Source organism: Antechinus flavipes, chromosome 4, assembly GCF_016432865.1.
Source record: "Antechinus flavipes isolate AdamAnt ecotype Samford, QLD, Australia chromosome 4, AdamAnt_v2, whole genome shotgun sequence".
NCBI classification, from domain to species: Eukaryota; Metazoa; Chordata; class Mammalia; order Dasyuromorphia; family Dasyuridae; genus Antechinus; species Antechinus flavipes.
Genome location: NC_067401.1, coordinates 414,569,187 through 414,582,896, shown reverse-complemented (window position 1 = coordinate 414,582,896; position 13,710 = coordinate 414,569,187). Strand labels below are relative to the sequence as shown.

The 13,710-nt window shown below is 49.1% G+C and overlaps 1 protein-coding gene across 1 annotated transcript in view; it reads left to right on the top strand.

The window, feature by feature from the left end:
• The window catches only part of KIAA1614 (KIAA1614 ortholog), a 50,175-nt gene extending 45,481 nt beyond the window's left edge, over positions 1-4,694 (top strand). The window contains 1 exon segment of the mRNA XM_051998837.1: positions 4,056-4,694. Within this exon segment, the coding sequence (XP_051854797.1) occupies positions 4,056-4,249 (194 nt within the window). The 3' untranslated portion in view covers positions 4,250-4,694.
• Positions 4,695-13,710: the final 9,016 nt, after the last annotated feature.

Here is a 13,710-nt window from a genome sequence, read left to right as displayed (position 1 = left end):
GAGGGAAAGTGAGACATGAAGGATAGCATTCAAGTTTGGGAACCCCAGGAATGTGGTACCCTTAATAGAAATAAGAAAATTCAGAAGAGGGCTAGTTTTGGAAAAAAAGATGAGTTCTCTTTTGGAACTTTGAAATGTCTATGAAACCTCCAGTTCAAAATGTCCAGTAGTTAGGTGGTGATATGAGCAAAATTCTGCAACTTGAGAGTGTGATTGGAACAAGCATATCATGGGCAGGTTTTTGGAAAAGGATGAGGAAAAGATGAAGAGCAACCCAGATTTCAATTGCAATCAAATAAAGAATGTGTTTGGGAGATAAGATGGAGTAGAAGGTCAAATAGAAGAATTTCATAGTTCTGGGTTGTGAAGACAAGATCTTCCTTATGTATGGCTGCATTAGAGTGAAGGGGATGATCATATAAATTGAGGTTCATAAACCAGGGAAACAAATATTTGAAGAAACAACAACATGCATAAACAGGATCTCCAGATTTAAGGACAGAGGTTGGAGTGGAAAGGAGAGATTGAGAATCATGTGCTAAAGTCCTTGAGAAAGGAAGGAGAAGGGCTAAGATGTATCCCTACATGATGGTATCAAGATATTGGAGAACATAAAAAGTGAATCTGTTATAACCTAGGATAGAAAAACAAGTTTGTTTTAGAAGTGCTGATAGACTTGTATAATTTGTCATCTGTTTGTTAGTTCTTCCAGTTTCTATAAATGTCCTTGAGTGATCTGATTTAGAAAGGTCTCGCACCATGTTTTTTCCAGACTTGTTTTTCCCTGTACTGCTCCTTACTACTTTGGAAGGCAACATTAATAATTTCCCACCATCTTCCTTGCAAATGAGTTTATATTGTAATTTAGCATTTCTCTCAAATGCCATGTCTCTCCACTTGCCAAGGAGATGAAGAGTTTCTGCTGTACCGTGGCTTCCATTTTGTGGAATTAACATCAGTTAAACTGGTGTTAATAATCAGAAATATTAGTAATTGGAGTTAATGTTTATTGTCATTAACTTTGTCCAATTCCCATTTTCCAGAGTGAGTATGTCAGATTGGAGCTGATAAAGAAGGGTCATTAGCAAGGACATCATAGCATTTGGCTCCTATAGACATAACCCTATATATCTATATGGAAACAAAACTAGTCAGGAGAACAGGGTGTTAGTTTTTAGATGTTTCCAAATTAGAGCCACAATAAGCTCAGGCCTGAGCCCAAATTAATACTCCTAGGTGGCTAGGAAGCTGCAGCAGTCCCGCTAGAAATCACCAGGACACTTTGCCTGATTGGTGACGAGGGTTGGGACCAGAGGCCAAGCTGGGCATCCCTTGGCAAAGTGTCTGTACCCTCATGTAGGGTAGAGAATGCTGACAGGTATTGTCCTATCACACAATGTATCTATTACATTGTGGAAGGCAGCTAGGTCGTTCAGTGGATAAAGTGCTGGTCCTGAAGTCAGAAAGACCTGAATTCAAATCCAGACTCACATACTTCCTAGTTGTGTGATCCTGAGCAAGCTATTTAACTCTTTCTACCTCAGTTTCCTCAACTGTAAAATGGGGATAATAGCACATAACCCATAGGGCTGTTGTCAAGATCAAATGAGACATTTGTAGAGCCCTTATGCCAGTGCCTGGCTCATAGTAAGTGCTTAATAAATATTTCCTCTCTCCCTTCTTTTTGACTGTCTTGTTGAGGAACATATTTATGCCATCTCTATTACATATTATTTTCAGTTTAGCCCAACATTCTACAGGCTGTTGAGATCTCTTGGTATCCTGTGTCATCCAATATGTGAATTTCCCTCCTAGCTACAAATTTGTAAATTTGATAAGCATTCCATCTACCCTCATCCAAGTGACTAATGAAAACTGTTAAACTACAAAGGGCCAAACACAGAATGTACCTGGGGCAATCCACTCTAGAGCCCTCTTTCCAATCATTAATGAGCATCAAACCATTAATGGAGGCTTTTTAGTTCCAGCCAATCAGCCAGTTTCAGTTACAGCTAATCATCCTGTGGTACAGTCTGCAGTCTTCCCACAATAATACCAGGACAGACTTTGTCAAATGCTTTGCTAAATTCTAGGTTAAACTTTAGTTACAGAGTTCTTCTGATCCATCAGTCTGGTAACCTTTTTTTTTTTTTTTTTTTAAAGGAAATTGTGTTAATTTACCAAAAGTTTTTCACTAGCCATACTTTTAATAACACATTCCAGAATTTTGCCAGGAATTGAAGTCAGGTTCCTAGTCTATAATTAACAGACTCTACTCTTGTCCTTTTTTTTTTTTTGGGGGGGGGGGGGGGAGTGAGATATTCTTGGTCATTCTCTAGTTCTTTTACTTCTTCCCTTCTCCACAATCTTGCACAAATCACCAGTAGTGTCTCAACAAATCACACCTGCCAGTTCTTTCCATACTCCAGGGGCATACATAGTTCATCTGGGACATAAGTCATCAAGGGCAGCTGGGCACCTTCTCACCATTTCTGTATTTATATTGGATATCCAATCCCCATTAGTCATTTTTATTCTCCCCTTTCCAGCTCAAAAATCTTTCCTCCTTGGAGAAGAAAACAAAAGAAAAATAACAGTTGAGAAGCTCTGCCATCTCTCCATCAAGCTAATTCTGAGCACCAATCCTAGCACTTCTTTTCCAAAATAGACCTGAGATTTTTTGTTGTCCTAAGTTTTTCTTACAAGATACAGCTATGTGTCTGAGCCTTAGAAATTCTGGCACCAGTCTTAGTTCTTTTTTACCTATGCTTCCCACATAAATCTAAATTTCCTTGATGCCCATCTTGTTCCCTTTTCCTCCTCATCTTCTCAAGAATATTATTCTGGAAAACTTCTCATTCTTCTGTTAGCCCATGAGATTCTATTTAGATTTCCTTTCAACCTTTTGAAACCTGCTTTCCCAAATCTGATTTTCTGTATCTTCTGTATCACAAATTCTAAAACAAAATTGCAATTTCCCTCCCAGTCCCAGCCCCATGATTCCCATCTTGGGACCAGTCACAAGTTTCTGTGGATCGATAACAATCAAGTTCAGATCACTTTCTCTTTGTTCTCCTAGGACAAGCCAAGAACTTTTTAGTTTCCTTCCTTGGGGCAGAGAATGAATTGAATTAAATTATAATTTCTTACTGCTATTCTATCAGGTGTCTGAAGTAGGCTGTTATCTATTTCCTTTCTTTCCTGGTTAACTACAGCATATGCCCAATGAGCATATCATTTCCATTTTTATTACTGTTGCTGTTCTTCACTGAAGATATCTCCATCATGCTTTCATCCTCTGGTTCCTAAATTTCTCCTAGAGACAATAGCTTCCTAATCAGTGATGCTGTTTTGTCTTTTGCCTATCTGGTTCCTTTTGAATAAGCTATTGCCTTCTAGAACCACATTGGGACAAATTTAGTGGTAGAGTAGACAGAGGTTGCTTCTTGGATTTAGGATTAATTCCAATCTTGTGACAGCTGGGTGATCTTGGGCAAGTCACTTAAAATTTCTCAGCCTCAGTTTTCCCATCTGTAAAACTGGGATAATAATGGCACTGTCTTTGAAGGGTTGTTGTGAGAATCAAATGAGATAACACTTGTAAAGTCTTTTTGCAAACACTAAAGAGCTATTGCAAACTCAAAAATGATAGCTATTAAAGTTAATATCCTTTTTTAAATGGTGTGAATGCAGGCTTGGGATCAGAACAAGGATCTGTTCACTAGTTAGGACTTCAGGATAATCATAAATGACTGTTGGCTGGGGGTGGGCTGAAGGATTTTAGAATGTTTGTGAGGATGAAGAAGATATGAGTCTCTCTGAAGGAAAAAAGGATGGGAAGAAGGGAGGGAGGGAAGGGGAAATAGAAGAAAAAAGGAAGAAAAAAGGGAAGGAAGGAAACAAGAAAATGAAAAAGCAAGAGAGAAAGAGATAGAAAGAAGGGAGGAGTAGAGGGAGGAAGAGAAAGAAAAGCCCCTTGCTTTCAGTAATTGCTCCATAAATATGTACTGATTTCACTTTCAGGAGTATTCTAAGTTCCCTGTTTTTCTTCCCAGGGTTCTACGTTCAGGAAATTGCAGATGCCAACACAGCCAAATTGTACTCGGGGCTGCTGGGAGTAGGGGATGAAATCCTGGAGGTGAACGGGGCCAAGGTCACGGGGTTGGGTCTGGCCCTTGTCAACCAGCTCCTGTCCCAGTCGGAGAGCCTCTCCATCCGAGTGCTGAAGCAGAGAAGCCCCCGCCGGTGACCCAGAGGGCTCCACCCCAGCTGTCCTGGGCTCCCTGACAAGGAAGGCTCCATAAATTGTGGAAGCTAACTCCACAGACTGTAGGGGGGGTTCTGGGCCAGCTCTGGCATTCGGGGAAGGGTGGTGGGCCAAGAATTAATGAAATTGTGGGGAAGCCCCCATGAGTCTCTTTCCTCAGGCAGAGACTCTCAGGGGATGTCTGTAGCTGGGTGCTTTGTCCTAGTTGGAAGGGGTGAGCCTTGGCCCTTTCAGTAGGTGAGGGGGAAGTCAGCCTCAAGAAGTAATTAGCCTGATGGAGACTGGCTTTCCCAACTCTGAATCTCAGTTTCCTCATCTGGAAAATGGAAGGGTTGGGTATTATGACTATTAAGATCCTTTCTGTTCTAAATCATTGAGGTCCTGGGCCTTGAGTAGACAATGACCAAAGAAGCTCTTCAATACTGAATTAGTCCCTTGTCTTTTTTTTACCTCCCCCCAGATCCTTTTTTTCATCCTCGGGGAGTCTTTGTCCAGAAATAAAGGTTCCTTTTGACCAGAGCCTCTAGAGCTCTTCTAGGCCAGATAATTGAGGGGTCACATCCCTGGACCCTGCTTGTCAGACCCTTTTGTAAGAGAGGAGGGAGGAAAACCAACAAGAAAAACTGGCAGCCCCAGCCTAATTCTGCATGTCCTCCTCTGGTTAATGATAGAATTGGACCACGGTGCCAGCCCAGACAACCTGCTTTGTCTCTAGGGCACAGAACTGGCTGCCTTGTGTCCAGAACATTCAGGCTCTGTGCCCGGGCCTTTTCTGTGAGCCTGAGATAGATGGTCAAGTTGGAGCTAGAAAGGTGCCAGGCTGGGCTCAGAGCTCCAGGCCCTGAAGGGATTGGAGGATCCGGATGGGGAATGGGGCAGGGAGGAGGGAGGAAGGGGGGTTACCCCCCCAGGCTACTCATCTCCTTCAGGGGATGCTGTAGGACTAGGAAACCTCCTGGTTCCAGAGATGAACCCTCGGGCTTTCTGCATGGAGGGGACTCCCCATAGGGAGGGGAGAGAAGTGATTTCTAAGGGTCCTGAAACAGCTGGCTGCAGTGAGAGAACACTACATGTATCCTAGGAAGACTAACTACCAGACTATGGGCAGATCACTTAATCTCTGAGCCCGTGCCTTATCTGCAAAATGGGGACAATAATAACAGCGAATAGTGATGTTACACTAATTTACCAGATGCCTTTTAAGGTTGCCAGGTAAGTGCCATGATTGTTCTCATTGCAGATGGGGAAACTGAGGCCAGCAGAGCTTAAGTGGCTTGGCCCCCTAATTAAACCTGAGGTTAAATTTGAATTCAGGTCTTCCTACCTCCAGGCCATCTGGGTGAGTCCTTCATTTGGAAACAGAACTTATCAGATTCACCAGAGGCTGGGCCCGGGCTATCTTGGACACTAAGGTGCTAGGACATGGTTTGATTTGGTCCTTTTAGCCAAGAGAACATCCTTGGCTTGCAGTGGGGCTGGATATATCTAGGAGAGGGGGCTCTGCTCCAGGAAGATGGGAACAAAGAATCTTGCCCTTAGAGAATCACCATGGTGGGCTCAAAGCTGGGGTAACAGCCCCAAGCCTAAGTGTGATTTTGGATAGGTTCCCTTTCTGGAAGGCAAAACAAAAGGATTGGGATCCATGGCTTTTAAGGCCCCTTGTCCTTAAGGGAAACTCTGTTCCCAGGGTCTGGGAATTCCAATGAAATTGGGGTTTGAGGAAGGGGATGTAAAATGGCATTGTTAGCACAGAGAATGAAAGATTGCTGTGCTACAGTCGGGGAGATCCCTCAGCTAAAATGTAAATCTCTTTGCCAAATCCTTTGCTTCTTAATCAGTCTCTTCCAATTTTAGTTCTTAAAGCCCTGCACCTCTGGGTAGGGAAACTCCCTGCTGGAACAACAGCTCGGGGCGAACAGGTGCTCCTTATTTACTCCACACTGCCAGGGCTGCAGGCTAGTCGGGGTGTTCGAGAAGTCCCAGCTACACATGAATCCTGCCTAATAAAAGGACTATAGAAAAGGCCCAAGAGCTGGGAGGGGTCAACCTGAGAGGCCATCTGGTCCGGGTTTTTTTTGTTTCAAAAAGGCAGGGATGGAAACGCAGAGGTCATGTCACTCACAAGGTCACACAAGCGCCAAGGACAAAGTCTTCTGGCTCCAAAACCAGGATTGGGGTGGAAGGCTCTTGTTTTGTTCTGGCTTCTTATTGTCATCTGTCCTTCGCTCTCGAGAAGATGTGGACGTCAGGAAGGTGACCCATGACCAGCAAATGAGTTAGACTGAAGTGAGGGAGGGCCCACAGTCACTACTCTTCCTTTGTCCCCCGGAGCCATCTGGGTACAATGCCGTGGAACACCTCGAAGCTGAGGCCTTTCCCAGGTCTCAGGTGGCTGAGGCTGTGCCCTTCAGGGATTAAGGCCAGCTCATAAAGGAGGCAGAGAATGAATGGCCTCTTACTAGTCGGGAAAAAAAAAGTCTGAGATCAGGGTTTCTGGGTAAAAGAAACAATTGCTATTTACATTCACTCTGAGCAACCAGGCCCCAAACAATGATCCCTGTGGGCTTGGGTTAGCCTTATTGCAAGCCCATCAGGGAGAGCTTGGGTGATTTGGGTTTAAAGCACCTTCTGTAGGAAAGACTGTGCAGGTGATAGAGGCTACAGCCCTCAGTCCACAGAGGACCAGGGCTTTTAGAAAACCAGGTCCAGTGGTGGCAAACTCCAATAGGATGGAGCCGCTAAACTGCCCACCACCGACTTACAATAGAATATAATGTTGATTTGTGGTTTTCTATCTCATCTATTTTGTTAATATTTTGTATCCCATGACATTTTAATTTGGTTTGGGTTATTGCAGCTAAGTTTGAGGACTCTAACCCAAGGAAAATCCCAACTTTAAATCATGCTTGTCAAGTGGGCAGCCCAGTTTGAGCCGTACTTGGCGATGGGGTATGGGTCAGTGGGATTGAGTTGTCTCAACACAAGACCCTCACCCAGATGGTGTTTTCCAGGCCCCAGTCTTCCCCTGCTCTGAGTGGGGTATTTAAGGAGGACTAGCCCCTCTGCTTGAGCTCAGGGCTGCTCATCCACCTCTGGTTCCATCTGTCCGCCACTCACTCTTGCCTGTGGCTCCCACCCAGCGGTCACCCCCGTGGTAGAACCACCTGGGCAGATGGGATAAGCCAGTCTGAGGGTAACCAGCAGGTTTCTGCCTCCTTGGTGAGTTAGAGAGGTGTCTGCCCAAAGCACGTGAAGGCTCCCCTCCCAGAATGGGTCCTTGAGAACAATCTGTTCCAACAGACCCAAAGGCTGAAGCTTAGACCTTGCTCAGGCACCAAGGACCTGGAGGCCATCCACTCGGCCCCAGGGCCATTGCCAGACCCCCTGACTTTTGTCTTGCCACTAAGGCTCCCTTGAGCAGCTCTGCCATACTTGAATACAATTCACTCATGAGTCAGCACATCACCCTTTGATGGCATTGCTCTACTTCTAAGCAAAGAAAGAAAGAGCATTTGCAATGCATGCATGTGACTGGATATGATTTCCCCCTCGCTGTCTTATACTGAGTGTGTGTCACTGAATTGAAGGGAAGGCTAAGAGGGCTCACCAGGATTAATTTAGTCTGTCTTCTTGCCTTTGCACCACGCCTATACACCTTACCTAAAGCTATCCCATGCGGATTATTTTCTCACCCCAGAGGTGACCAACTCTCACAAGGAAATTCTTTCTTGACCATAAAACTTAAGTAAATTATGGAGGGCTTCGGTTTCACTCCAGCCCGCTGCCCTTTTGAGATTTCTTGCTCTTTCAAGAGGTCCAAGAGAGAACAAGAAGCCCCTTTTCCTGAACACAGACCTTGTTTAGAAAAATGTCAAGGTCCTGGAAAGGAGGGGAGGGAAGGCAATTAAAACAGCCACACGGCAAATTGATGATTGTCTCACTTCCCCCGCTGCTGCCAAACCGGTCCTTCGGGGGTATTTTATCTTCAGCGCTTCTCCTCTTTCCCCACACCCTTCTTCCCCCTTTTACTTGGGGTGGGGATGGTTAAGAGGAGGGGACCACGGGGAGTCTGGACTGGCCTGCCCGGCCGAGCCTCCACAGTTTGCTCTGCCAAAGGAACAGAAGGAAGGTGAGGGTCAGAGGTTGATGCTGGAAGCCAGGAGTGGCAGATGGATAGCCTTGGGCCCCAGGTGCTAGCTGAGAGAGGGGTTCAGCAATCCCCGCTTGGAAGGGCAGATCCCCCGCCCCTAATGCTGTGCTGCTCACCCCCTGGGTCCAGTTAGAAGTAATGGAGGGAGGCAGATCCCCTCAACTCCGACGGGGGTGTGTGGGGGGGAGACCAGTAGGATCAGAGCAGGAACTGCCTCCCCCCACTCACTCCAGGCTGCAAGCAGCCCCTCCCCCCTCCCCCCGGGGAAAGGAAGGTCGGTGGATTCCCTTCTCCCCCCGCGCAGGCTGGAGGGTCTGGGGCTCCGGTCTGAGTGGGGCGGGGGGAGGGGAGCGCCGCTTTCCTGGATACAGATTAGCCGCCTGGAGGCGAAGTCTTTTCAGTCCGGCTTCCCGGGAAGCAGCCAAGCTCTATAAAAGGAAAATGCGAAGCCTTCACAGCTGGGGCCGCTCCAGGCCTTTCTGCAAAAGCCTGGCCTGGCCCAAGTCCAAGCGGCAAGCCTCAGCGGGCAGCCGGGGAAGGGGGCCCGGCCTCCCCGCCCCCCTCAGCCCCCGCCCCAGCCGGCCGGGGAGGTAGCTGCAGAGGCTCTTCCCCGGCGCGCCGTCCCGCCCCTCCCCCCGTGGCCCCGGAGCCAGCTGGGGCCAGTCGGTCCCTACGCTCCTCCTCCCCAGGGCCGGCCCGAGGGAGCGCGGGCGCCAAGCTCCCGCCCGGCGGTGCCGGTCCCTCTCCTGCTCCCTCCACTACCCCTCCCCTCTGCGTCCCACCGCCTTCCCGCACCCTCAGACCCCGAGTCTGGAGGAGCGGGGGCCGGACCGGGACTGCAGCCCGGCTTGGGGCTTGTAAAAGTGTCAGGAAGGCTAGACGGCCCAGCCAAGTTCCTGGGGGGAAGGGAAGGACTAGGAGAAGTCAAGGTCCTCCCACACTCTAGCTGTCGCCTCCCAGCTCTCCCCCTCCCCCCCCGGTCCCCAATCAAATGGTCCCTTTGTTCGGGCTGGATTCTAGACTTAGGTGACCCCGACCCAGCAGACTCCGCTCGGCCTCCCCCGGGGCTCGGAGGTCGTCTAGCCTCTGCGTGAGGGGCGGAGTCGGGCAGCCCAGGACCTGAGGGTGGGAGCTGGGGGAGGGGAGAAAAGGGCTCTCGGCCAGCTGGCCCCATCTGAGCTGGGACGAGGAATAGCGGCTGTGGAGCTGGGGGCAGGCCGCCGGGGTCCCAGACTGAATGAAGGGGGAGTGACACCTTACTCCGGGCCGCCCTCCTAGCTGTGGGAGAGACTGGGGACCCGCCCCTGACTCCGGGGCTTTCAGCGGCACCAGCTAGGTTAGTCCTTGGTGTTCCCCTCCCCGCATCTCCAGCAGGGCTCGGAGGGCTTGATTTGGAGGTAAAGTCCTGGAAAAATAGCCCGCTTCCCCGGACAGCAGGCGCGGCAGGGAGGGCCCCTGTCATCCCACCCCCCCAACTCCCCACGGGTCTCTCCGGGTTGCCGCAGTCAAGAGGCGGAGGGACCCCGCTTCCCGCCAGCGCAAACAGCGCAGTCACTCAATCACTGCAATCCCCGAACGGGCCCGGGACTGCGGCCAAGAAACCTGAGACACCTGTGCAGCTGTGTGTGTGTGTGTGTGTGTGTGTGTGTGTGTGTGTGTGTGTGTGCGTGTGTGTGTGTGTGTGTGTGTGTGTGTGTGCGTGTGTGTGGTGTTTGTGTATGTGTGTGCGTGTGAGCTCTGGGTACGTCTGTGAATCTGGGAGGGGGCTGTGTGAACTCTGGGTGTGTCCGTGTGTGAGTTCTAGTATGCATGTGGAGGTGTGTGTGTGAGCTCTATGTAGTGTGTGTGGACATGTGAGCTCTGGGTGTGGGGGTGTGCGCGTAAACTGAGTGTATGTGTGTGAGCGCCTTGGGTATATGTATGTGAGGTTTGTGTGTGTGTGAGAGAGAGCCAGCGCGCTCCGGGGGGAGTAGGGGTGCGTGGGGGTGTCCCCCTTCCCGCCGAAGCTTTTGTCCCCCCATCCATCCCTTTTGTCTTTGCTTTTTGTTCTCCAGCCTCCCCCCGGAGTTTTCCGAAATTAATGATTCCAGGGTGTCTGGACAGATTGCCCGGGGCTCTCCAGGGAGGGCTGGGAAGGCGGGGGGAGGGGCGCTAGGATGGGGGCTTTTCCGGGAGGGTCTGGCCACAGTAACCATCAGCTCCCCAGCCCTGTTCTCCCGACTCTGTGGCCGCCCTCCCGATCCACTGAAGGAGACAGAAGGGGGGAAGGGCTGGAGGGGAGGACGCTCCGGCGCTGCTGCTGTCTGATTAGTAACCAGAGGGAGGAGGAGGGGACCGATTTCAGAGAGGTTGTCAGACAAATTGGGTTACCTGGTGATTTCTGAAAAAAGGCAAGAAAGGCGGAATCCGGATTAGGGCACGATCTGCGGCCCGTCACCCCCGCCCTAAACTCCCTCCTTCCCCTTCCCCTCCCCTCCCCGCCCCCCAGCTCTCGCCCGGAGAGTGCTGCTCGGGATGGGGTTAACAAGCACGCCTCCTCCCGCAGGAGGCCGGGCGCGGGGGCTGGGCTGGGCCGCACGAGTTTCCAGCGTTGGTTCGCCATTGTCCCTTTCCCGGGCCAGCGCAGCGTGTGTAGCCACCTAGGGTCACTTTGCAACCGAGGCCCAGAGTCACTTTTCTGAGGCTCCGCGGGTTGGGTTCCCGGCACCCTGCAGGGGCTCGGCCAACCTTTGGGTGCCTCTGTGCACAGCGCCTCGTTGGGCCCGGGAGATATAGACATTTTAAGTCTTTGAAGTCCCACTGGCTGATAAAACACACCCCAAAATTTTAAAGGCGCGGGGTGGGTGAATGTAGGTTTTCCTGGGCGAAACTTCAGGGCACGTATCTGCAACTTCTCTGTAACGTGTAGTCTTAGAAAGGGAGGAAGGCAACTTGAGAGCGCTCGCTTGGGGACCGAGGCTCGGAGCCCAGCTCTCCGGTCAATCTGGACTAGGATGCTCCCAATTTCATGGATAAATAACGAGATTCCACGACAAACGCACCCGATGCAATCCGAAGTACTCAGCTCGAAGTGCTCGGTCCGCAGGATTATTACCAACAAAGCGATTGCTAAACCTTTAAAAAATGGGCAGGAATGGGAAAGGCAGGAAGGATATTTCTACTCCTTAGGGGATACAATTGGGGGTTTGGAGTTAGGAATCCTGCTTCAGTTTCCTCATCTGTAAAGTGGTGATAATAAAAATCACCTTCCTCCCAGAGCTGTGAGGATCAAATATTAATAAACCATTTTGCACTCCTGATAAAGCTATACAAATGCTAGCTGTAATTATTAACTAGCACGAGCAAAGGTGAGTCAGTAGTCTCCAGAGCGCAGGATCCGCTAGTGAGAGCCAGCACCGTTGAGTTAATTTGAAATTTAGGAATCCTGGAGGGCGATGTTTGAAAAGTCTGAAAAGGTCAAGATGTTTTAGAATATGGAAGGCCTCGAATGCCAGGCAGAGTTTCAAGCCATTTAAAGTAACTTCAGGGAGGACATGCCTACAGAAGATGATGCTAATAGAGGTATGAGGAATAGGAGGGAGGTAGGAGAGGAGGAGGTCTACAAGGAGACTATTGGAGTATGGTCAAGGGGGTGGGAATGAGGGCTTGTACTAGAAAGGAATAAAAAGGAACCAGGAGGAGATCTCCAGCACTTGTATTGGAACTACAAGAAAAGCTACAAAAGATAAGCCTAAAGTTCATGTGTGGAGCCAGTGAATGGTCAGCCCACAGTTATCATCAGCCTTGGGGAAAGTCTGTTTTCTGGGGAGGTTCCCTCAGGTTTTGGTTTGGGGTTTCTTACTCCATCAGCCAGGCAACCAAATGGTGCCATAGTGCTCAGAGCCTTCCTAGCTGGGTGACTCTGGACAAGTCACTTAACCCTGCCTGCCTCAGTTTCCTCATCTGTAAAATGAACTGGAGAAGGCAATGAAAACCCCTCCAATATCTGCCAAGAAAACTCCAAATGGAGTCACAAAGAGTAAGGCAGACTTGAACTGAACAAAGCAGAAACATCCGGCAGTGTTTGGAACCTAGCCATCCAGTTTAGCCCTTGGAAGGGAACTGGGGAAACTGCTCAGGCTAGTTTGGTATGAATTTCTTTGGAGAGGTAGTATGGTAATGTTGAAAGATGTGTCTCTGGAGCCACAAGTCCTGGGTTCAAATTCTTTAACATTTGCTCTCTTGAGCCTGTTTTGTTTTGTCTTGTTTTAATAAATGAGGCTGAGTAAGATGAATTATGGAATGCACAATATTATGCAAAGTACTGGGGATACATATGGAAAAGCACTCCTGTTGTGGGGGAGCTTCCATTCTAATGGAGGAGAGGACACATGGAAGGTTTTAGCTGCAGGTCAGATGGAAAGATCCCATGGTCCTGAGGGTCAAAGCAGATAGTTAAACCTCTTCTCCTTTTCCATTGAACCACTTGACCTCAGCAGTTAGCACAGAGCCTGGTACATAGTGGCACTAATTAAATGTTGACTGGGGAGTACAGGGATGCCATGTCCAGGGTTCCTGGGCCTTTTTGCCCGATGGATGATGTCTTGGTCAGCATTGATTGCTGCCTCTGGTGAGGAAGATTGATTCCTTTTCATGATGATTTTCCCCTTAAATGAAGGCTCTACTATTCTCAAGACAGGCTCAAGTCCCGGGCTGAGTGTATAATGGCTCTGAGGGGAAATGGTGGTCCCTGTGCCTCCCCTCTTTACCTCGAAGTGCCTTCCTGCTCCAGCTAGGCTGGCTCCTATGATCTTATGATAAGTTGAGTTTAAAGTCATAGGTCATTGGACTCCAAGTCCTTTATCTACTATACCATGTCCTAAGTGGAGATCATAGTATGATGAAAGGGACCACAGAGGTCAGCTAGTCCAACCCTTTCCTTGTACAGAAGAAGGACTTAGAGCAAGGATGTGACATCATCTGGCAGCTTTATGGATCACAGATTGGAGTGGGGAGAGCTGGGAGCCAAGGAGACCATTTGGAAGCTATGGCAATGACCCGGGTGAGAAATGATGAGAAGTCTGAGTTGGGATGACGGGCCCACAAGAGGGGAGAGAAGAGGAGGACTGCAAGAGCTGCTTTGGAAGGAGAATTAACCACACTGGCAGCCGTTCTGGGGGAAGAGTGAAGAGTAAGTGAGAGATTAAGCAGCAGCTTAATTTGTGTAGCCTGAAGACCTAGAAGGATGACTACCCTGTGAAGGAAGGAGGAGCAATGGGGTTGAGCAGAGAGAGAAGGATTTTTCTGTTCTGAA